At 37.4% G+C, this 25784-nt stretch overlaps 1 protein-coding gene across 1 annotated transcript; it reads right to left on the reverse strand.

Annotated features, from left to right (window-relative positions):
- Positions 1–812: 812 nt before the first annotated feature.
- eya2 (EYA transcriptional coactivator and phosphatase 2) lies at positions 813–25784 on the reverse strand. The gene is made up of 16 exons (XM_017408522.3): positions 25537–25784; positions 16218–16301; positions 15892–15931; positions 15454–15565; positions 14713–14829; positions 10856–10932; positions 10562–10745; positions 9892–10028; positions 9678–9761; positions 6393–6482; positions 4512–4570; positions 3635–3795; positions 2884–2998; positions 2566–2687; positions 2299–2399; positions 813–1934 (listed from the first exon to the last, which is right to left on the reverse strand). The coding sequence occupies exons 4-16, from the start codon at positions 15554–15556 to the stop codon at positions 1854–1856; spliced, it is 1431 nt and encodes a 476-aa protein (XP_017264011.1). The 5' UTR covers positions 15557–15565; positions 15892–15931; positions 16218–16301; positions 25537–25784; the 3' UTR covers positions 813–1853.

A 25784-nucleotide genomic window follows, 5' to 3' on the forward strand; every position in this document is an offset into this window, starting at 1 on the left:
TCTCAATCAAAGGTCAAGCATTCCTTGGATATCACCACCTAACTTTTATCCAAGCATTTTAGACAAACATCTGTTGAGAAATGATAGAGTTGTAACTGTTATGGTCAAATTTTGAAAAAAAAATACAGGCAATCTCGAGTGATACAGCAAGATAGAATAAGTGTTGTAAATCACTCTCAGCTGCTACCACATTTGTAAAATTGACTGAATGATAACCCTTTTTGTGTTTACTCAGCTCATTTGGCTGTGGTGGCCATTTTGGTATGGGTTGGATAAACAGTCATTCAGTTGTAGATGTACATCCAATAATTATTTTCTGTAAATTTCATTAGAACCCATTCAGTGGCTGATGAGGTATTTTGCTAATAGAGTTGACTTCAAAAAGTTAATAGCAACATCTTAAATAAAGATCTTGTGAAAACTGTAAGCACTCAGAAAATGTGTTGAGGATCAGTCTCAGCTGCTACGATGCTAAATTTGAGCACAATATATGTAAAACTGACTACATTATAGCATTTTGTTTTTAAGGATCAGTTGGCTTTGGCAGCCATCTTGAATTGGGTTGACTTCAAAAGTTAATCAGTTATAGATATATAATCAATGAATATTTTCTACAAGTTTCATTACAATTTATCCAGTGGTTCATGAAATATTTTGCTAACAGACAGAGGCAAAAACATTATTACCCACTGTTTGCCCTTCAGCAGTGGTCAATAGTTAAATGTTTTTATTACTTCTTAAAATTTGTGCAACTTTTTAGATCACCAATCTTTTATTTATTATTTAGTGTTTAAGATGAAACCGCACACAGGTTTTCCCAAAATGCAATTAATTTATCTTTATTAATCTACTTTAACTGTCTGTCAAAACAAATGGACAATGAAAAGCATTATATACAAATCATATTAAGATGACAGGCAGTATAATTAGCACATGCACAATCATACCAGTTCATTTATATTACAAACAGGTTTATGGGAACTGAAACAGTAACAGAAAATAAATCAATGTACAACCCAAAATCAAAGGTGAGGAATCAAGCACTGAACTAAAATACAACATCCGCAGGCAAACTTCATATCAAAACATTTGCTTTGGTCTTTACAGATTATTATTATTATTTTTAATTTGATGCCTTGCAGTCCCTCTAACTCATTATGCTGTAGGAATGAACCTATAATAAATAGCTGTCATTATAAAACCAAAGTACTGACTATTATTCATCTACTAATCATCTCTAACTAAGAGAAGATGTTATTTGACAATATTCTACCTGATCTAAATGGCATACATAACATCACAATTTGTCTCAAACTTTATTTTGAAAACAGTATTAGCCCTTGAAACAGTTTCTATGTCTGAAAACATAAAAGACAGAGCAGAACAAGCAGTTGAAAACCATTACAATGTTTTTTTTCCCCCATTCAAAAACATTCATTGAGCTCATTAAACAGGAAATCAGAATTTGCATTCAGTGCAACATTCAATAAGCTGAGATGAACCAAATAGAAAAGAAAGAAAAAAAAAGATTTTGTTTTTTTATATACATGTATTTAATACTTGCAGTATTAACCATAGTTCCTTGGGATTAGCTATGATTTGGTCCCTTATTTTTACTTTGCAAAGTCGGATGTCAGCACTTGTGGTTTCATGTTTTTGTCCTGCTGCAGTATTGTTTGAAACTCCTCACAGTTCCTTTATCCTGGTGTTAAACTGTCTGCTTAGGTGCTCACTCAAAACAGCAATACTGACTCCAAATCAGCTTCCACAAGCACCTTTACTCTCTAGCTGCACAAAACAGACTTCAAGAGTTTGTCCTCGTTTTGAGTGCAGACCTTGGCAGCTGATGCCCTCTAGAGGTAGTCCAGCTCCAGTGCATGGGTCAAAGCTTCCAGATCTGCTCGACAGGACACTCTCCAGAATGGCATGTTCTTCTAGTTAAACACAAAAATAACATTAGGGTTAATTTGAAGCATGCAAGTGTCTTTCAACATCTCCAACTGCATTCTAGATGTAAAATATGCAGTGGGTTGGAAAGAAATGTGATTTGTGATAAAGAACATCTGGAAAACATGTTGGCCTAAACTGTAAAAAAGGATATTGTAAGGCAAAAAAAAGGCCTGCCAAACTGCCAAATCTAGACAACATTTTAACAATCAATATAAAACTATATATATATTTAAAAAAAATCTGTCAGAAACAGAAGCTGCCGAAATGGAGACTGTTGTAAAGTTAAATGATTAGTTGCGGCCCATTTTTCAGCAGTCAGTCATAAAAAATAGACTGAGTTACACCAACCTTCTTGGCTACAGTCTCCTCCTCGGCTCCATCTCCGATCACCACGTAAACCGCTCGCCGACCAAACCGCTGAGACACGCGCTCAAAACAGCTCTCTTTTCCTTTAAAAACAGGGGGAATGAGAAAAAAAATTATACATTTTACTTGTCAAGCTTTGAAAAATGGGAAACAAATTTACTGTAATAAGAACTTATTTGGGAGAAAAATAAATTAAGCAGCCTATGCATTACTACTTAGTCCAACATTTCACAGAACCTTTCTCCTCACCAATCTTAGTGGCGCTGTATATGTTCTCTATTGGGAAGGCTGAGCCGAGGCCGTACAGTAAGACTTTGGAAAGGGCTGGGATGAGCTGGGTGGTGGTCACCAACACATTCACACAGTTTGGCCTGGAAAAAGACAAGACAGACATGTTGATAATGTGGCAAGAACTTCAAGTACATTAGAATGACACATTTTGCATTTAAAAATATTTAAATTCTGATGTGAGATTTGGGAAAAAAAAGTTTATAGCTGAGAAATAATAGGCTATTAATGCAAAACAAACTGATTCATGCAAAACAAACTGGGATAAGATGAGCTGACCTGGAGTTAATGAGAGCCAGGGCTTTGAGTGCTTGAGTCAGCCACAGGTCAGTCAGGACTTCCATCTCTCTCCTGAGCTGTAACCATTCCTCTCGCTTGGGACTGCCCAGCAAACCTAAAATATATACACAATGGTGGTTAAAACTGGGTATCCAAGAGTAAAGACTTCAATCCTGACATTAATGCATGTTATGTTCTACTGTACATAAAATAAATTAAAGTCAGGATTGAAATCTTGATTTTGACATAAACATTCTCATATACTTTATTCTTCTTTAACACCTTCTTGTTGTTTTGCTACATGACCCCAAAATTCTGAAAATGGTTTGTTTTTGTTATGTTAAACAAACTGGAGACAAACAGCAATAATTATTATAGCAAGTTGTGGTTTTATCCTAGTAACCCTGTCATTAACTTTCTTTATTAACTTTATTAATCTTTCCTTATAATCTACAATTATAAGGAATGATTTCTAGAAACATTATGACACCTAAGACCTCAGGTCACCTAAGTAAGTAGGTGGTTTAAATACAATTATTCATTTACCAGTGGTTGGCACTGTGATTTTTTAACTATGTGGTGATGACAGTTTTTACTGCAAATAAACCCCATTTAAAATTTTGATGAAAGGCCACGTGTCTATATTACAAAAAAAAAAAAAATTAAATAACTAGAACGTCACCTGAAATGGCCTAATAATCTAGTGTTACCTGTATTGAGAAGTATTAAATAAAACATCTCAAGAACTTACCTCCAACATTATTTTTGTATGTGTTGTAGATCTCCTTGACTCTGCGGTATCGGAAAGCCAGTTTCCTCATCCAGTCGACCCCTCCGTGAACCCCTGACCCCAGGCACAAAGAGCCTGCTCCTGCTGGGCTCTGGAAGCCATCTGAGCCAAAGTTGTAAGTGCTGCAGAATCAAAATGCAGAAATTAGCCAAGATATAGATTATACAGGCACACACCTTTTTTTACACTTTTATTATTCTTTCAAGGAGATGCTCTTATTTCCATAAATCAATTTTTCTGGCTTTTTAGAACTGGTTTAGGTGATTAAAAATGCAAGCAGTGGGTGGAGAATTGAGCAATTTTAGGAAAGTGTACTACTGAAAACACTATAGGGTCAAAAAGAACCATTTAAAACTAAATGAGCTAGTTAAAATGCAATGCAATCAGTACAGTATTGCAAAAGTAAATGTAAATTATCTTTGAATGTAAAGGGCCGAGTTCAGTAAAATAAAAATGTCAAAAAACACTTTGGTGCAGTCTGCCTCCTTCTCAAAACCCTCCTAAAAGTACCCTGAAGTGCTCGAACAAGTTTATGTAATAAAAATATCTGAACGTAGAGGTAATTTAAAAATGGATTCCAATGAGAAAGATATTTTTAGAGAAATAAAAGCACTGGGTAATTCTTTGATATCCTTTTTGCTTGTGGAAGTAGGAAAAAATGTCATGTACAAGCTTGAACACACACATTAGAAAACACAAATACTTTCACTCGTTGTTTCATCTCAGCTGTTGTCCTCTGGTGCTTTAAAACTCAGAGGGCAAGTCTGGTTCACGAGTTACAAAAGAACTGCTTGAGTCACTCAGTGGAGCTCGAAGCAAAGTAAAAGTAAAGGTTTACCTCAGGTCCTGTCCATTGTCGTCTGATGCCACGTCATCAATATGAACCTGGTCACATTCCTGGGAAATGAGAAAGAGAGCAGCTATATTATATCATTTCAGAGTGAAGGCCTTCAAAGGCAAGTCTTTCCTCTGTAGCTGAGCTTTAGAGGGAGACAGTACAACAGAAATGAAAACAAAATAGATTTTAAAGACAAGGGAAAAGAATAAGGTGCCAACACTGAGCTGCCAAAGGGGGTTTAAATTGTAAGAGAATTCTTGTGTAACCAAAAAGTAAATTCAATTAAATATGCTTTTTTATAGTGTATGACCTCAAAAGGCACTGAGGGATGCCTACCAACCAGAATGATAAAAACCGCTTTGTTGCCACTGCCAAAACACCTCCAGCATTATGAAGATGAATCAGCAACCATGTGGATTTAAACAAACATCACTCACAATAAACTGCATAGAAAAACACACAAAGTCACGTACAAAGTCTGCTTTATGATTTTATTCAGACTTCACGTTTAAGCCTCTAAATCCCACAACCATCATTGCACACATATTGTGTTTGCAACAACAAAAAAAAGAGTCCTGGTAAAACATCTAACTGTCGTGCAGTGACCCAAGACAGACAGGCTCTCCTATCACATTTCAGTCACCCAGACAGAGACGCTACCTCATCGTCCTCACATCGCTGCATAACTTGCTTCCCACTGGCCAGTTGCCACATCCCTCTCAGGTGGGATTTGGTCCATTGGATCTGCAACTACTGACCATTGCATGCAAATGACCCCTTTGTTTCTAAACATACACTGACACTGGCAAAACTTCCCACACTGATCAATCTTTATAATCTCTTAAAACTAAAATCCGACTTTTTTATTTTTCAGGCAGTCTTACATGCCTTTTATAATAATATTAGTTTTTTTGTGTTATAGCTGTAACACATGTTGGCTTTTGACAAAAGTAAGTACAAGATAATTGAGCCTCAAGATGCAACAGCAGGAGCTGTCAGCCCGCTGTAAGGTACTGTTAAGGGATTTACTCAGCCCTAACAACAAAAGAAGGGATAAAAAACCAGGGTTTGCAAATGGCTTTGTTGGCTCCTTTCCCTCTTCTTGACTGCTCCTCCTCCCGTTTGACTAATTTTCCTTTTGGATTCTCAGATGCACACCTACAATTACAACACAAAGTTTCCCTGTTCTGTTTTTTTTTCTTCTTTTCTGTGCTCCTTTTTAATCTTTTTCCTTTGCTTAGAACAAGGCAGAAGAATGTGTGATAAAAACAAACAAACATGCAGTGTTCAGTCACTATCAGATACTAAAACGGCATTTTTTTCCCCCTTTCTGAGTCATCACTTTCAGAGGTTGCATCAATGCCCGTATTAGATTAGGTGCACTTCTAGTAAAGTGCATTAGGTCTATCTGTGGAGCACTTATTCCTGCAAAAATACCCTTTTAATATTCTTGCTGTTCTGTCACTCCAGGAGGGAAAATTGTATAGAAGTTGCTGTCGGAAAAATACTGAAGAGATGTTACATGAGTGGATTTCTACCAATGGCTGCCACGTTGCTTTATGCCAAGTGAAAAAACAGCACTCAAATGCCAAACCTCTCAATAGGCTGTGACAGGGAAGGTTTTCTGGTTATGCAAGCTCAGTCCTGGATATATTTCATAAGTTCCAGTTTTCCAGCTTACTGGAAAAAGTCTAACAATTAATAAAAAAAGAAAGATTCACAAGGAAAATGTGGACGCAGGTAGGTAAGATTTTTAAGTGAAGTAAGCCAAAATGTGTGAGACTGATACTGATTGTACTGATAATACATAGAACAAGGTTTACACCTGCAGGTTTCTAAATAAGCACTCATTAGTTGAAAAGTAATGAGTTTGTTACTCACCTCCAGGTCGTTAAAAAAGAGTCTGGAGTCGGCTAGATTGAAGATCATTTCTTCCATCCACAAACCCAGAGACACTGCCTTCGATGAGTCCTGATGAACAGAATAAAGGAGGGAGAATTAATATTCTTGATATTTCATTTCTCTATGAAGTCACAAGAAAATTCAAAAGTGTTGTGTACACATGTGTATCTCTGCTGGATCTAACATTATTTTTTGGTAAATCTTAAAAAGGTATGTTGGATTTTAATGTGGACTTTTTAGTCTTGAGACTTGTTCAGTAAAGGAACTGATTCCTTCATTTATTTTTATTTATTTATTTTTTTCAGGACATTGGTTTGTAATCTGCAGATGTGATTTGACATTATTATTACAAATAATAATGAGAAACAAACTCTGTCACATGAAGGGTAGCACTCCTTTCAAATGGTTAAACAAAAAGCAAAACCATCAGTTTAGACTGACACTAATTGCTTGCAATGTTTGGCATTCAAAGAATTATCGGTTAAACTTAATTATTAAACATCATTCCTTTTGACATCATGTCAGTGCAGCTGCCTGCTTTTCTTTAACAGCTTCCTGCTCATCAAGCTGACTGACATAAACAGGTTTCGAGGGAAAGTGAGTGCAAATATGTATCAGTCAGTCAAACTCGCTGCAAAATTTTATCTATGCTTTAGATTTTCTGATTAAGTCTGGCAAAGATTCCCATCTCTTTTCTGCTGAACTCTTTCCAGATTCATAGTTCAGCATAAAGTTATTAATGTCAGCCAATGTCTAAAAAGACATTTGAAACAATGTTAAGACTTCAATCCTTTCAAAAGGTTAATAAAAAGAAAAAAAGCATGCCTTTTTCATTCATATGCTATATTTTATGACAATGTGCTATCAGACCAACAAAGAAACCAACACTGCAAGAGCCATCTAACTCAGTTGCAAATACACTTAGAACTTCAGCCTCTATGAACCCACAGTTGTTCTGAAGGGCCACATTCTGCATCAGCAGCTATTGCAGCTACAGAATCATATTCCTACAAGATGCAAAATAAGGAGAAGTTGTTGCTGTTACAATACGTTACTGTGCACAACATCATCATATAGATCCACTTAATGTCTTGCACACTTGCAGACATGCATGGTATTACACCACTGTAACAATAAACTGCAAAGTTCTTGCAGAAAATTCACTTCAGTTTTTAAAGAGACAATCATAGAAATTGATGGAAATCAGTAATGACCAAGAAAAAGATGCTAAAACAAATGCATATAAAAATATCTAGAAAAAGCAGACAGTGGATTTTATCCCTTAAGGAAGTACTGTGTCAACCGGATTTTCAAATAAAACAAATATCTAGATAACTTCTTACTTTTCACCACCCAGACTCAATTACTTTGTTTACTTTCTCTCACTTACAAAGAAAACCCTGCAAACAGAAACGTATTGCATTACACCAGCTTCAGTTAATAAGTTAAAAATCAAATATTAAATCATCGCCCACACAAAACACCGTAACACACAGGCTGACAAACAGCCAGGGCACGCAGTTGTTCAGGACGACAAAAGCAGGTGTGCGAAGGTATGTGTAGTGCATTGTTTTAAAGCCAGCACTGGCAGCGAGACAGATACAGAAGAGAAGTGTCAGCCAAAGGTGAGCGTCGCATTAGTGCACTTGAAATGACAAGCGGGGGCTTTCTCTTGGCTTGCACCGGGAAAAAAGGCTTGATGACACAAGTAGGGCAATTACAACATATCCCTTTTCCAAACTGAGGGCAAAAACAGAAGTAATTGGAGACAAAGGGCATCAAAGGTTCAGTAGGATCAATAGGAAGGATCACAAGAAGAAAATGATGAGGAAAAAATGAACAGAAAGATGATGAGAGAAGGGTTAAAGGTTTGGGAGAGGTTTGTTCTGTTAGGCAAAAAATTAAAATTATGACGTGCAATCACCTTCATCTTCAGATCGGGTTTAATACCAAAAGAACAAACAAAAAACTTGTATTTTAATTCAAAAAAGGAAAAAAACAAACAAACAAAAAATAGACTAAAAAATACATCACATCTCACCTTTACTCGCATGCAAACAATTTACTTTATATAAAATACAGCTGGGGAAGAACATTCACATGGCAGAGGACAGGCTGTGCTGTATGATAAATGAGATAATAGATGAGATGATATTGGAGGAGGAAGTCGGTTCCTTGTGTGGTTTTCTTTTCACCTTTGGGTCACAAAGTTAGTGAAAACAAGTGTCTTTCAACACACACCCGCCACCTCTTCCTTGGACCGGGCCTAGTCTAGCTGTTTAAATCCAAATGTTTTTTATTAATAAAAGATTAAAAAAGTTGAATCACTAAGTGTAGCCAAAAGAAGGCAGGAGAGGAAGTGGAGATTTATAAATAAACACATTAACCCTGTAAGAGTAGAAGAATTTGCTGCCAACAGGGCGAGAGAAACAAAATATTAAGAAAAAAAAAGTTCCTTGCTTGTAAGGCATATTAACACGCTTGACTGTAAATCTGTTTTTCCATCGTCACTCCTTTAATTCCTCTGCTGCATGTCTGAGTTTTGATGTCAGAGTCCGTCCAACTGAGCTCCCCTGGATCCAGCGGTGGGGGATTGGGGTGCCGGGGTGGGGGAGGTTCATGTGGTGGGAGGAATTTTTTGGCACGTAAGTCACATTTCAGCACATCCACAAAGGCTAACTTTTTTTTTTAAATTTTGTCTCTTTCTCACTCCCTCTGCTCGGCCCCGCTCTGTGTGGCAGAAAAGAAAGGAAAAGAAACAACAGCATGCAAAGCCTGCCGGGAGCTGAACTGATCAGCGACGCCGCTCTCAAACTCCCATCAGCCTTGTGTCAACCCACAAGAGGATCGTGAGAATTCAAAACACAGAACCTTGGCCAAAATCAAGAAACACACCACTGTCCGCCCCTTGTCAGCTGCCTGTCTCTTATGTAAAGGTCCCGCTGACTGTCAGTCACGCTGCAGGTTGTCAGGGAAGCTAAACAACCCTTGTGCATTATGAAAAGAAACAAGAGGGCAAAAGGCAAAACAGCCAGCGTGTGAAAATGTTCAGGGATGAGACCCAAAGGTGGTGGGCTTTAACTCTAAGCCAAATAAGCATCTGATCACAGAGATAAAGGGTCAGTTCACTAAAGTAAGATGATGTGTTTACAGTCAGGATTTTACAGAAAATAAATGATACCTTCTTTCCGCTGCTGTGAAATTGCGATTTGCTACAGAAACCACCTTTTAAGTGAAATGACAAGGTTAAGGGTCATACCATACCTTGCCAAATCGTGAGGAGAAAGTTCCCGTGAGGAGTGAATGGAAAATTATGATGGTTTCATCCAGATCCCAGATAAACACCCGCTGCAGTGAAATAACAGATATGCAATGTTAACCACACAACAGTTTGTCTGTGTGTGTGAGTGTGAGAGCGAAAGATAAATATTGTAGAGAAATGATGATAATTTCCAGCACTGTGTGAGAGCGTGTTTACCTCTATATCTGAGTCCAGAGGAGGAGCAGGGTCAATAACTTTTTTTCTTCCTCTCAACTTGCCATCTGATCCCCTTCGTGCTGGGATCACCTCCTCCTTACCTGGTGTTGGTGGGCTGGGAGGCGGGTGGTAATCTCCTAAAGCAAACAGAAATCTCTGTATTCTCTGTCATTCTCTGATTTTAAACATCATTCACAAAAAAAGGTTAACCGAACAAGGAAGGATCCAATAAATGTTGAAGTTTTGCCAGGCACTAATATAAAGATAATTGCAGTCAGGTTTAGTTTTTTTTTAGTCTGCCAGAGACAGACACATTGCTAAAATATTGCAGTAAAGTTTTAATAGCATTTATACTGTTTAAAACAATGAAGCATAGTAGACAAGGCAATATAATCCCTTCTAGAAAAAAAAACTCCTCAAAACTGCTTTTATTTTGCCTGACATGATGGCAGAATAAAAATCCCCAGAAATTGTATTTTAATAACATTCATTTGAAAAAGATCTAAGTTTCCTTTTTTTTTCTTTTTCCAAATGGTTTAAAGATGTTTAATGAAAATATATGCTTTTTCTGCTTGACAAACTGCTTCACAAAGGAATGAAGTAAATAAAATAGCAAGACAAGAATTCTTTTTAAATTAAAAAAAGACAAAAAAAAAGGCTAAAGCAGTACCTGTATGTGACTCTGGGCTGTGATTGGGCATCATAATTGGGTGCTCTGGGTGCTGATAAGCTAATGGAGCTGTGATTGTTGCAGGGCTGATGTTGCTGCTGGTTAAGTAGGGACTGTTGTAGTGATGCGAGTTATAATATGGTGAGTACTGACTCTGACTGTAGCTTGAATACGCAGGGAACTCCTAACAACACAAAGAAAAACATTAGTTGGTCAGTGACATCAAAATGCAATTATTGCTTCTATATTTTTCCAGCCGAAGGTAAAACCTGTGTCTGAGGTTACGTTACTTACTTGTTGGGTAGGACTGAATGGGGTTGAACTTGAGATTGCATGTGTCCCTTGAAAGATTCCAGGTGAAATACCACCACCTGAGTAACAATGTAAAGAGGAAAAGGATAAAAACTTCTGTTAATAATAATGAAATAAAATATGAACCGGTGGCATTTTGGTCTCATTTTGTATTAAAAAATAAACGTGTAATCGAATTTCGCTGCATCTGATCTGATCTATGAAGCTGCGAGGGGAGGAAGAAGTGAAATTCTGGTTATTTCCTCGGTGACAGCTCAGAGCTGCAGGAGCTTAGAGTGGGATTTATGACTGACATGACAATACAGGTGGGAAAATCTGCTGTTTCTGCTCCTCCTGCTGCTGCTGTGGGAATCTTCTAATATGATCAAGCAAACGCTGGAATGTTCTCCTCCAAGCAATTTGTCCTCACCCCAAACCTCCTGTCAAGGCTGTCTGTTTTGTTTGTTTGTCTGATTAAAAAAAATCCCTGTAAACTTATCATTTCTACCCACCCTAAACAACATTTTCACTTAATTTTTGTTATTTCTGTTTCGCGGTTGGGCTGGATGGTGGAGCGGATTGTTGGCACTGCAAGAAGGTTCAAGTTTGAATCTTTGCTGTGGCTTTTCCTCAGACGTTTGCATGTTCTCATGAATGCATTTTCTGAGTACTCTGGTTTCCTATCACAGTCCAAAACATGCATGACTTGTTAACTGGTAATTTTCAAAGTGTGAACATGCAAGGCTTTTAGTCTCGTGTGTCTCTGTGTTGGGCCTACAATAGACAATAGACTTGTCCTGGGGGAACCCCACCTCTCATCTGTTGACTGTGGGATATGACCTAGTCCCCCTAGCTACTCTGAACAGGATAGTATAGAAAAGAGAGAAGAAAAAAAAAGTGTGTTTAGCAGTTAGCTAGATGTTATAAACTTGAAAATAGCTATTTGCATGCAATGCAGGGTAATGGCCAAAATAAATAAATAAATTTAAAAACATTTGGTCTTGAAAGAAAAAGAAAAAAGCAATGTATCCTGTTGGTGTCATTCATGACCAAACTAAATTTTATGTAAACAGAATTAGATACTTCATTTAAACCAGTGTGAACGAGTCTGGATATTAAATTCCGTATAGCTGAAACTTTGCAATTTTGTGCATATTAAGGAATGAAGGTGTTAGTATCAAGATGTGTAGAATTCCTGCTGATCATTGGAAACACACAAAACAATGAACACATGCTCTGCTTTAATTGGTTTTGAAAACTTCTGATCACTTTCACTCTGCTGTTGGGAGTGAAACACAAATGTGACTGAGCATGTCTGCACTCATCACATCAGACAGCTTTAACCAGAAGTCAGTTTTTTAACCCAGATACTGCTGATCCGTTTCATTCAGAGCATGATGTGTTTTCAACTGTGAACAGGGATATCACACAGTCAGATTTTGACACTTTTCATCCAGTTTTTTTAACTGACTGACATTTAGTTTCTGCAGATCCATTCATCTGAACCCAGGGACAGTTTTTATAGTGAATCAGTTAGAATGTTGCACAGTTTCTTACGTACTTGTGCACATCTGTGTTCAGTCAGAATAAAATGATTAAATAACATTCCAGAAAAAATGCTTTAATTCCTTAAGTATCCCACCGTTTATTGATGGTAGAATTTTGCTCCATACAAAAGAAATGATTTAATCCAATAAGATGAACATTTACCAGAAATAGTCTAAAAACCCCTCAGCTTTTCGATGACAGGCTTGATTACTTTAGTTGTTCAACTGGACTGTCTTCCTTTCAGTGGCATGATTTTAACGTTCTTGAAATGTATATTTGGGCTTCTTTTGGCCAAATTTATTTTACAGCTTTTCGGCATTTGACTATGAATTTCTCTTGCCCTCCACTTTTTTCTTCTTGATCCCACAATGAATGACAAAAAGGAGATAATGACTCAGTGGCAGAAACCTTGGCAGACAGCACAAAAGCCTTAAAATGACAACAAGAAAAATACAGGAGGCCTTTCAAATAAACACGAAAAGACCACCATTTGGTTTCAGTTTTTCACACGGAGTACAGTAAGTTTTTGAGGGCTTTTTTGGAGGTTTTGTACTGTCTCTATGTGTATTCTTGTGTATTGTGTGAATATAATGCATGACATGGGAAGTTTCTTAAATCACACAAATATTTGAATGTTGTGGCAATTTATTACCTTTTGAAGTTCACAGTTAACGATTTATGCCCAAGAATATTTAAACAAATTTATTTTGTTTGGGAACAATGTCCCTCAAACTCTAATTACACAGTTAAAAATTGTTTGTAGGTCTGACAGCGGTGCTCTAACAAAGCACAGTCCCAAAGAGCTTTGCAGTTTGTCAGAGGGTTCCATCAAAAGCTGGTTTGCAAGAATATTTACATTCCTGCGTAATGTCTCACATCTGAATATTCTTTAAGGAGAAAGTAAAATGGAAAACAAGAATTGTCTTCAAAGGCAAAAAAAAACAAAAGCTGATCAGGGGTTAATGTGAGTTTGGAGGAGAATTAAATGTGATCGTCACAATAAATGTCTCAAACAATTTTGAAGGGGTTATGTCCCATCATAAAAGACCACCTATCATCACAGGATACAAAGTGAGTAATTCTGTGAACAAGGTCCATCTGTTCAGAGTCAAACTTAAGCTCTAAAAAAAAAAACCCAAAGCAAAACAAAAAAAAAAAAACACAAAAAACTATGAGGTGCAAGATTGTCAAAAGGCTAAAACCAACAAAAAAAAAGTTTTTTTAAGTAATGTCATATATCATGACTGCTTAAAATGCATAACTTGAGAATAACCACTTTATACCTAAATAAATCAGTAATTCAAACTTTTATCAATTATTAGTAAATTATAAAATAAAAATGAAAAATAGGAATGCTATTATTAGGTTATAAGCTGCAGAAATCTTACTGTTATTAGTATCACAGTACCATTATTTTACAACAGAAAAAAGAAAATTATTGAAGTTTAAAATGTGAATGAACTAATTAATGAATATCTCAATTAATAATATTCAAAAAAGCAGCAAAATGACGGCTTTAAATTTTTAAAGGTACAGCATGTAACAACACGTGTTGTACAAAAATCACATCCCCATCTCATTTGTTTAGAGCCCTTCAAAGGTTTTATCCCTCTTGTGTCCCATCCATACAGTGGAAACAGCTCATGCTGCGTCTGCAACATTAAACCTGCTCACCCCTCCGTAAAATGCCGCTTAACCTTTCCCCTGTCACACACAAGGTCAATTTCACACCGGTTTCAAAGCCATAAAGCCACACTGAGCAAGTCAGGCTATGGGCGCCGGACAATTGAGGAATGTGTATAGCACCGTCACCAGCACTCAGTCATACACACACACTGACATGTGGAGAGCTGCACACACTCCCAAGAATAACACATCTTCATCTAAGCATGTGTATATCAGAAAACCCCTCTGCCAAGCTTTTGTTAAACCCACAGTTCTTTTTATTTTCCTCTTCTGTCTGATTTATTTCTCCTTCTTTGTGTCCACATATTTTCTAAATCTTTTTTCTCTTTTTTTTTCTGGGAAACAAACAAGCGCTTGCATGCTGTGTTGTTGGTCTGAGTGGAGAAAGGGGGCCTGACCCTGAGAAAAGAGGAGGGGGGGAAAGAGACTTTTGACGCCAGGAGCCTAGACCGCAGCTAATAGAGAACAGGTGTGGCGGCAAGGAGAGGAGATTAGAGGAGAAGAGATATGAGGAGATATGAGGGGGACTTACAGCATGCATGGATGCTTCTGTGGTTAAATCAAAGGTATTTTACAAAAAAGTCTGTCAACTGTTAGTTGTCAGTCCATGCAGTGTTTCCACTAACCATGTGTGTGAGAGTAGCTGTAGAGACTTTGACTCGGAGGCGTTCCGCTGAAGTTTGAGTAGCCCAGTAGTCCTGTCTGTCCCGGAGAGTTACTCAGACCGTCCTCTGTCTTAATGTCTACAACAAAAACAACCGAACATTTATGAGGAACTCAGGATAAACCAAACCAGCATGCAAGGCAAATATCTCACATTTATAGAATTGTATCTACTGATGTCAAATATCCCAACTAACCATTGAGTAATATATTTTAAAAAATGCTTGTGTTTGTTTCTGGTAGCTCGCATGTTGACTAGTTAATGAAACGGTTTAGCCTGGGGAATGTAGGGTTTTATGTGTCACTAAAAAGTGAATATGCGGCTTTGTTTGTTCAATAAAATTCTCTACACTGATTACAGAAGAGGAACTGATCATTTTCTAAAACATTTGACAATAGGTCTTTTTTTGCATTTTCTGTTATATTTTACATGTCGAAGATCATTTTACCCCTCATGGTCCCTTTTGTTCCCATTTTTGTTTTCCAGTGTCACTGCATGGTAGTTTGACTTCATTTATATCAAATCATTTAAAGAGGATTCTGCCCAGTTTTTTGTCTCATTAACAAATAAGAAGCTCCACTAACTCAGACATAATTAAAGTTTCATTGTAAGCATGTCTTGCTATCACATTACAAACATCCTTTCTTACTGAGATAAAAACAAAGTCATATTTTTTCCAACATATTGCTGTTTGTGTACTTACTGTAAGATGGCATACTGTAGCCCTGTGTGTGGTGAGTGTAGTGTGTGTATGGTCCTGCAGGTTGGAGGGCCGGGCTGTACTGAGTCTGCCCGTATGCAGCCATGACACCGATCTTAGAGAAGAAAGACAAAAAATGAGGAATTTCTTTTTCTATGTAGTTCTTCTTCTCTTTAATTGTCAAAATGTAACATCAGTTTTGTTGCACATTAAAATTAGTAGTGAGGAAGAACCATTTGCTGTTCAGAACATCAGGCAAAATTTGAGATGTCGCTTCCTCAAACATAAAAAAATTAACAATATCAAAAACACAATAGGTCGAAAGATGTTACCATTTCCTCTTGAACAGAACATGCAAAAAGTCAAATTTTGCCTGTTATTTGTCTACTTAGACATAGAATGTTTGTTTCAACTCTAATAAAATATAATAAAATAACTTACCTAAAACTACCTGATGTGTTTGAAACAAGAATAAAAAGCCCTGTGAACGAAGCAAACACAAAAATTGGAAATAAAAAAAACATTAGACAAGAACAAAATACAAATAGACCAACTTGAAAATAAATAATTTGAATATTTATATAAAATGTAAGCAAAGAAAATATCAGCACATTCATCTAAAATAAACTGCACAATCCTAATTAGTAAATTTATCATGAAGCAAAAAAATAAATAAATTAGAAAACTGAACTTATTTGATATATTTAAAGGATGAACCGGATGTCTTCATTTTAATCTGCTTTTTCCTCATTATTCTGTTTTCTTACCTGCTCCTATAGAAAGAGCTATGTCTTCTTCTTCTTCTTTTTTTTGTTCCACTTCAGTTAATCAGGTACAAGTCATCAACTCTCCTGTAAAAATCGTCAGAAAACAAATGTGAATCTTATTGTCTAATCAAAAGTTGCCTTGAGTTCTGTGACAGCGGGAGACATATATCTTCCTCCTGAACACAGGTCTGAGAGGTGAATAGGTTTGATGACTAACAGAAACAAAGAGACTATTTATGGTACTAATGTGAATAATCTTATTTGTTTCCTTTACAATCAAATGATAAATCATGAGCAACATGAAAGGTAAAAATATTTCCATCCATTTATATTGTGTCTGTACACAGAGGGAATATAGCAGGTTAGAACAACCCGAACAAAACTTAGAGTGAAATCTAAAATGTAGAGTGAGAGCACTGTGTTGAGCTGTTCACAAGTCCCAGAGTTTTGGGTGATTTGATGAAACAAGGGCGGCACGGTGGATGGTTAAAGCTGTCGCCTCCCAGCGAGAAGGTCGTAGGATCACCTCCTGGCCTCGGGCCTTTCAGGGTGGAGTTTACATATAAAATATAGGCTTACTGAATTTTGTATTTTGTAAAATAATATTAATGCGCATCGAAGGAAGAAAGGCTACAAGAATGAATTATGCTTAAACTGAACAACCCCCATTTCTTACACCATAAAAGTTAATATGTCCTCAAGCCCTGAACTATGATGAACAGAATAAAGCTGGTAAAAAGATAGAATGGAGAGGTGCTTGGATTAAAATAACATTTACCATAGAAAACAATTATTCATTCGGTAATATACATACCCAAGTTATGTGCCAACAGAGCCTTAAAAAGTATTTGTTTGGGACTTTGTTACAGTTGGCTTGGTGTTTGCTTGGGATTAAATTACTGTCATCTCAAGCTTATTTAACATCCATCCATCCACCCATCCATTTTCTTTACCCGTTTTTTCCTGTCTGGGTTCATAGTGCTTATCTCCAGCAGTCATTGTGTAAGAGGTGGGGTACACCCTGGACAGGTCGCAAGTCCATCACAAAACCACATAAAGACAAACAACTATTCACACTTTCACTCACACCTAGGGATAATTTCTGGTTACCAATTAATCTAACATGCATGATTACTCCTTTGGCTTAAATTTCCTAAACATCAAAACATTGAAGCAATGTTTCATACAATTTTGGTACTGATACAAATTTACCACTGGATTATGTCCCCAATAAAATCTCTTTAGTTTTAGGTCTTGTGAAAATCTGATATTGCTTAAGTTCATTACTGTTCATAAAAATTATTTTATTCATTTCATCACACCTCTTTCTGAGTTTGCCTTGGGGCCATTTTATTGTTGCAAAGCTGAAGCTAACGGCCTAAACTCCAACAACAAACAACAAAGAGAGATGGCTGTTGTGAATTACAGGGCCAATGCAAATTTACTGCTGCATAGGAACTGTCCATTGGTGGGCTTTTGTTTTCATTTTTGAATTTTACTCCAAACATGAACAATACATAAAGCAATGTTACATGCTAATGTAACCACTGCCTAGTACAAAGCTCTTCTAGACAATAATATGTTTATAGCTCTAGCTTCAAAACGATAACAAAAAAAAAGAAAATCTTTAAAACTACCAAGACAAAACTACATATTTGACCCCTAAAAAAATTACAAATAAACAAACATGAACTTAAAAATCTGACAGCAGAAGAACAATTAAACTTAAACAAAATGATATCCTGACACCAGACACAAGTGACTAATCAATGATCCCTAATAGCAGCTATGTTCCTAATAATGGTAGTAGGAGAATTTAGTTGATTTTTATAAACTGATGTAGAAATCTAAACTTGTATTCTAAGATGAGTTCATGTTAAAACCTTTGTTCAGCTCAAAAATAGTTCCTAACTTTAGTCTATGGGCTTACAGTCATCAGAGATGCTGATTTCATATTTATAACAGGACGTCTCTGAAACTCAACAAAAGGACACTGGAGGTGTCCCAGGGTTCAAAAGTGAAATTCACAGTTGTTCAGGATCCTTTTTACTTTCCCTAGAGCACTTATGGGTGCACACACATGTGTGGACACACACAAAAACTGTGTGCGACAGCCAAGGCACTTCCTGGTTCAGGGCGAGGCCTGGGAGGAGAGTGTCCAAGGCCACGGGAACTACAGGACACCGGAGGGAAGATGAACAGAGCTTAGCAGAGATGTGGAGAGCCAAGGTCTGAAACTGAAGCTTAAACAAACTCAGCAGGGCCACGGGGGGCCACAAGGCCACAAGGCCAGTCCCACTAACTTCACCTGGGTTCCAGGGTCCTGCTAGTCTGCTGCTTCTTTCACGGATATCAAATTCTAGCCTTTGTATTGTGCATTGTCTTTAAAGAAATGAGATGCAATTTGACACAGTTTAAGGAAAAAACTAACCCACTGGGTGATGAAAACATGATTGACACAAAACTGAATCACTTAATAAGAGAGTAGCACACTCATAAAATAGCTTTGCATCTTAACTGACTGGACAAGTGAGCACAACTACTAAAACAGGTACTACATAAATTGTATAAAATTCCAAGGCATTTCTTCATCTAATTATATAAAACGAGCTATGGTACAAAAACATTTATAGAGCAGAAGTCCAGTCCTACTTTCATTTTTCCCTTTTACCAAGCCACCCAAACCATTTTTTTTAAACCTGACCAAGTATTTTGGTCACTAAACCGAAGCAAACAGTGACTAAAAGTGAATGTAACAATTTGCTAAAATGTTATACAATAAAAATGACACACTCAACTTTTAAACTAGAGTCTTTTATTTAAAGACACATGCATTCTTATTTACATGACACTACTCTCTAATGACATTAAAACATGCTTTTGGGTGTCACTTTTATTTCTTCAGCTGAGGAAAGAAGAGTATAAGGAATTCAAAGCTGACTGCAACTTAAGAATTAATGTGCCCACCACAGGAAAGTTGCTTAGTGACTTTTCATTGGTTTTCCATTTATGGAGACAGCACTTAATTTTGTCACATTGTAATCCAATACAAAGTGATTTGAGTGTACATAAGATAACTAATTTAACTATTTTGAGTAAGAATTGGTGGGACCAAATGGAGACCCCAATTAGCGAGAAGAGAGGTAGTGTCAGACCCACTGGTTTGAAGCTACTGTATGTAAGCATCAGCAACTCAAATGTGGGAAAAGGCTCTAAAACCATAATTAAAAAATAATTTCATGACTTTTTAGTTTTTCATATTAGTATTTCAGCCTTTTAAAAAAACTAGAGAAGGTTCAAAGAATTGGGTTAAAAAGTATTTTAAATTGCCTTGTTGGACATAAGCTTAACAAGAACAAGATTCTTTGTGAAATGTGTTTTTATTACTGGAACTATTCCTAGCATATTCAATAAAAGGCAAAGCATGACACAAAAATAATATTGTGGAAACTACCAGGTTTTGGTTGCATCCATGACATTAATATAAACAAACTAGTAAAAAGTAGTAGCACAAACACAAATAATCTCTTTATTCACATAGTAAAATCCCTGGATTTGTCGTTGGTGACTAAATTAGCCTTAGTTTCTGCACCTTCCATGAATCAACAATTATCTGGTGTGGTGTCTGATGTTTATCTGATTATGTACATATACAGTGTCAATATGCGAGCTGTTTCTCTGTCTGTCTTGATGCAACAAGAGAGTCAAATTGCAGACCGCAGTGACAGTCTGACGGCTTGACCCTTATTGAAATAGTGCAGTTCTAAATCAGTGGCCTGAAAAGGTGACTTGCCAGTTCGTTATCACGCCATATGGGACCCCCACCTGGAGCCCTCAATTTGGACAGTCTTTAAAAGTGCCTGGGGGGATCTGGAGGGGGGTGGAATCACTGTTGCACACAAAACGTCTCTTCTCAGTTGCTGATAAAAGACGTAGAACAAGGGGCCACTATTTGGTTCTGTGTGACACTGTCAGGATTTGTTTGTATGGAAAATGGTGCCATCTGCCAGCTACTGCTCTCTTCTAACCACTTCTGATACAAAGTTCAGCAAGAAAAGCTGAAGAAAATAGACAAAGAAAAAGAAGCTTATTTTAGTAGCTATTCATTTTATCTTTGTGATTAAATTCTGTTAGATTACAACACCAACATACCAGCATACATAAAATTATTAAATAGACCACGATTTTAAATGCAAGTCAAAATATTGACAATTTTTCCTGATAGTTTTTATAAAATCTCAAGGTAATATTTAATAAACATGAATGAAGGCAAATAATACATATCATCAAACTCTGCAGACTTTAAAAAAAAATTGAGGGAAAAGAACATACTCTGTTTTCCTGTGTTGCAGGGGAAACTAAACAAAAAGAGGCAGTAAATGCACAATTTACAATTTTTGCAAAACAATGTATTTAGCAAATTTATTAATCAAAGTTATTTTTTAATAGCCAAACAATCTAATTGCAAATCAGCTATAAATGTTAACATACACACACACAGACACAAAAACAAACAAACAAAGAGAAGCAGCAGACACACAGCTCTTGGCTGCCTCTATTACACGTTTTGTTTTTCTTTAACCTGAAGTACCTCAAGTATGCTTTCTACGTTTTGTCTTTCGTTTTCAGTTACAGACAAGAGAGCTGAACATTTTAGATCTGGTCATAGTTTTCTCACCAAACTAATAACATCAACAGAGAGGGCTGAATTGTGAGGAATTTATAGTATATTGTAGTATAGTATACATGGCCATATTTTCCTCCACTGTTTTTATAATAGTACTAGTGACTATTGTTGCTTCACCCACATACAAAAAACTAATTTTGCTTATCAAATGACAGAGTCATACAGCAGATTTAAGACAACAAACAAACCGGTGTTTCACACTACATTCACCTTAGTGTCCTATGGCTGCAAAGTCATTTTTGCCAGGCTTATGCTAACCGACCTGTAACATAACATTTACATAACCAACCAAATAACTGGGAAATTTGAGCAACCAGTTTAGAACTTGCACAAGGGTTTAATCCTAATTGACAGGTTCAAAAACACACCCACCCACCCACCCACACACATGCGCACACAAACACACACCTAACTAATGCTCCTTTAAGTGGAAGAACACTAAATTCATATAAGGACAGATCTAGAGCTCCTGTGACACAGACAAAAGGATTCTACAACAGGGTCCAATTAATCTGTGGCAGGGTGAACCTGTTGTCCACTCTGTCTGCACTTTGTAACTCTACCTCCAGACTTGATAGGCTTTGCTTTTCACTTGAGTAACTTTTGCAACAAAACGGCTTTAATACCAGGACCCCCCTGTGTTAGTAATCAAAACCTCCTTATACGGCAATGCCTGCGTCTTTATCCTTCCCCCCCCCATCTTTTAACATTTTTCTTGAGCACACAATGTTTATTTTGTTTGTATTTTAATTACCTCTAAAAAAATACTGTTTTTTTTAACAATTGGGTTTCTTGCCAATATCCAAAGACTACCACTAAAAAAAAAATATTTTGAATTTGCTTTAATTTTGCTAAATTGAAGAAGGACCACCTACCCCAGGGCCAAGACTCCATCTCTCCCAGAATCAGTGCCCCGGGACGAGGGTCAGGCAGAGGGACAGCTGGCAGACCTCCCAGCAGCCTGGAGGAGGTGCAGGGTTGGCGGTCTGGACTGACCTCAGTCAGATGGTGGTCTGGCTTCCAGGTAAAAAAACATCTGGTCCAGAGATGGGAAGGGTGGTCGCACGGGCACTCGCACATTCAGGAGCGACACTTGCTTGACTGCATGAGCTCTCCTGCCTTCTCTAATGAACTCTCTCTCACACACAGGGCTACACACACTCTAAGACATGCCACTTTATTAGTCATTAGGATGAAAAGGTTTGCCCTCAATCAGTCTCTTCTGCATGTGATGGTAAATGACCGCCCTAGTTGCTAACAGCTGGCCAGACAGAACTTGCTGGTAGGTGAGGTTTACAGGCGCTACAGACGGAGTGAGCTCCAATTACGTCTTCACCAGCAGATTTAGTGAAGAACAGAATGTATAAGTGAAACAGAAAAAGGAGTGAATTGTGCATTAATATGCAACAATATTAACAGAGGGCAAAAAGGTAAAAGAAACTCATTAGTGTTTGTTCATTTCTTTCTTAGAAAAGTTAATTTTGAAAAAGAATTTCTGACAGTTAAAAAAATATTTTCAGAACCAGAGGAGAATATTACATTTTCTTTTCTGCTGGTGTTGTGATTAGCCACTGAAAGTTCAAAAAAAGAAACTTGGTCATTGAGGAATTTGTTGCGACGTGTGTGGCTTTGCTGTTCTCAAGATGAGATAAGGAGGGCAGAGATATCCAGAGAGACAGCTGCTGTCTGCTGACAGCACGGGGTTTATTACACACTCACAGACCTAAGTACACCACCACTGGGCCTCCCCAAGAGCTCTCTGGAGACCTCGGAGAATTAAAAAAAGGGGGAGGGAAGGATGGGAGCGAGAGAAGAGCCTCAGAGGGAAGTTTGATAACTTTTGAGAATCAGATTATCTGAAAGTCAATCAGCGTATTGTACCAATTTTGACCTTTTGCTACATATTAATAAGAGAAGTATAGTTTTATACACATACCTGCACTGTCTGGCAGCACAATAAATCCAATAAATCTGGTACCACTACACTAATAATTCAACTGTCCTGAACTCTTTTACACATATATATGCATGTCAAAATACAATATCAGTGGTGCACACTCGGAATACACCTAATATATTAAGACATTTGCCCTATTAGGCAAGATATTCTGTTTCTGAACCTTTATTGAGCACTTTTTGTGTGCACATCGATTCTGATGTGCACACAGCTGTACGTCAGAACCGATTATTCTGAAGTTGAAGAAACTTTAGAGTCAGCTGTTGCGTAAAACAGCTCCTAATCAAGAAAACCAACTTTGAGATTTTTACTTAGCATTTAGCCTTTAACTTTCTACAACTCTATGTTGTTCAGCAGTGTCCTATTATTCCCTGCTCAGGTTTTCTTCTTTTTTATGTATATGGTAAATAAAAACTGGTACAAATTTTAAAAAAAGAGGAAGACAAAAAAGAGGAACATTTGTAAAATAATGAGCAAATAAAATGAAATTAGTAAAGAAAAAAAGTCAACTGAGCGATCAAAAGTGCAATTAAGCTAAATTCTACTTTGGTAAATGATGCAATTGAAAAGGTTTCGGTCTATTATGGTCCGTGCGTAGATCACCCTTGTCCTATCATTACTATGCAGTTCTCTCCATTGTCAAAGACCAGATAAACGAGTTTGTTACGATAATTGTCACCTCTGTCACTTCTTCATAATTGTGTACAAAGTGTTGGAATACAGACGAGTAAATATGTCGTCTGTGAAGGAAGCAAAACAAGCAGATCATCTTCACCGCTTCTACGTTCATTAAAATTTTCTCTGCACACAATGGTCACCAAAACAAAAACAAACAGAAAACAGTAAAGAGTTTGGTATTTAAGTGTCTTAATAACAAGTGAAACTAACTGACACTTTTTTGGACTAAAACGAACCCTGTCACTCAAGTGCAGAAAATAAAACATTCTTTCAGATTGTTCTGTTTGACCTGAAAGTCCTGTCGTAACCTTGAACTCAAGTAAGTGCAGACATTTGACTCTTAGCCAGAGAGAAACGTGGGGCAGGATGACGAGAAGGACGCACAGAAGCTTAGACACGTCGAGAGCCGAGCAGCTGGGAAGGAAATATAATAAAACTGGTGCAGATAAAGTCAGGAAGAGCAGAACTTCCTATGAAAATATTTATCATTCCAGAAACTTTTGGCCACATAGAGGTTTGGAATTAATTTGTGTTTTCTTAAGAGGGGGTGCCTCGCGCTGCAGGATGGGGGAATTCTCCACAACCTGGGACGTTTTGGGCTGCTGCTTATTCACAATTTATTAGAGCTGGTAATAAGAACCGTGAAGGCTGAGGGGCGAGAGGGAGATCAAGCGAGAGGGTCTCGGGTCATCCGTAGAGAGAGGCAACCCAGAATTGGGGCCTGGTATTATTAGGAGACGAACCACAGTGTTAAATCAAACACTCGAGCGCACACCTTCGGTATGTGGTCTGAGTGCACCTCTCACTCCCCTCAGCCAGAACCCTGGATGTTATTTGTGAGAGTTAAAATACTCGAGACTTAGTAGGATTTACAGCCCATTGAGAACTGAAATATGATAGCTAGATTCTCAAATAATAGATTGTCTTTGGATGGCTGCAGGATTGGAGATATATTCCAGATAATTGACTCGGACAATAACAGACATGTGTCCAGTTGGTCTGATAACAATGGCAACCTAAAAATACAAGTTTAACGTGTACAATATCATTCAAGTAAATGTACCGCTATCATTCCCCTAAAATGACAGGGCCCCGTTAAAAGTTGCTCCTCCTGACGGCGCAGCTGAGAGAACAGACTGAATGGGAAGGAAACGGCTGGCAAAGAAAGGACAGAGAGTGACTTTCTGGTCTGAAGCCATGAAGGGGTCCTTGAAAAATATGAATACCAGCTTTGAAAAATGCTTAGCGTGGCTCCCCGTAATTTCCTTTAATGACGGTCCCTGCATGCAGCTGGAGGGGTGTCAGTGATTTGGGTGTAATCTTCTGTAGTTAGGCCTGAGCAGAAAGTGCTGCTCTGATTCAACCAACACCAAGAAAAACAAAGGAGCTCATGCACTCCACCAGCTATTAACTTCGATTTTTAAACAGCACACAGTGGGACAAATAATCCCTTTGTTGTTGGCAATTGGCTCTTATAAAATACTTTAATGAATACCAAAATATGTACTAAAAACTGCCCCTGACAGAATATCTCAAACTACACATTATTGTTAATATTATAAACAAACAACAAAGGCCTATATTCAAATGCTACATAGTGTGTATCAGGGCTTTAAATGTTAAAAAAAAACAAATGTTTACCTTTCAAAAAGGCCTTAGTTATATAAAAAGTGAAAACATTAAAAAAAATTAAGCAACTAACATGTTTATTTTTATTGTAGCCTTCTGTCATAAGACACATAAAACAAATCTTTGAATGATTAGGATAATTAAAACCTCACATGAGGTCAATATTTGGACAGCGAAATTAAATTTAAAGAGTGCTTAAGACATATTTCACATCACTACTAACAATTTTCTCTTTACGGGTCTGAGTAAAAAAAAAATAGGAAACTCAAAGACGTGTTTTTATAGGATATTTTTTCCCAGTAAAAGACAAAATAAACCAACCATTTGGAGATAAAATAGGCCTAAAAATCAAAACATATTAGACTTACCATAATTTACAATGCAGAGAAGTTGGTCAAAGTCCGGTCATCAGAGCAGTTGTTGGCTCCCCATACTCGCAGGCGCCTCCGCAGACTTCTCCAAACGTGTGAGGAAATCAGCGCTCGTGCTGTCAGGCAGGAGGAGGGAGAAAACACGAGCCTCCGCGGGCCGAGTCGGGCCGAGTCGGCTTCAGCTGCTTCGGCTTTGTGCGGACACTCACACCGAGCTCTCCTCTGCGGCCCCGGCTGCTTCGGGA

This window comes from Kryptolebias marmoratus, linkage group LG4 (genome assembly GCF_001649575.2).
Source record: "Kryptolebias marmoratus isolate JLee-2015 linkage group LG4, ASM164957v2, whole genome shotgun sequence".
Taxonomy (NCBI): domain Eukaryota; kingdom Metazoa; phylum Chordata; class Actinopteri; order Cyprinodontiformes; family Rivulidae; genus Kryptolebias; species Kryptolebias marmoratus.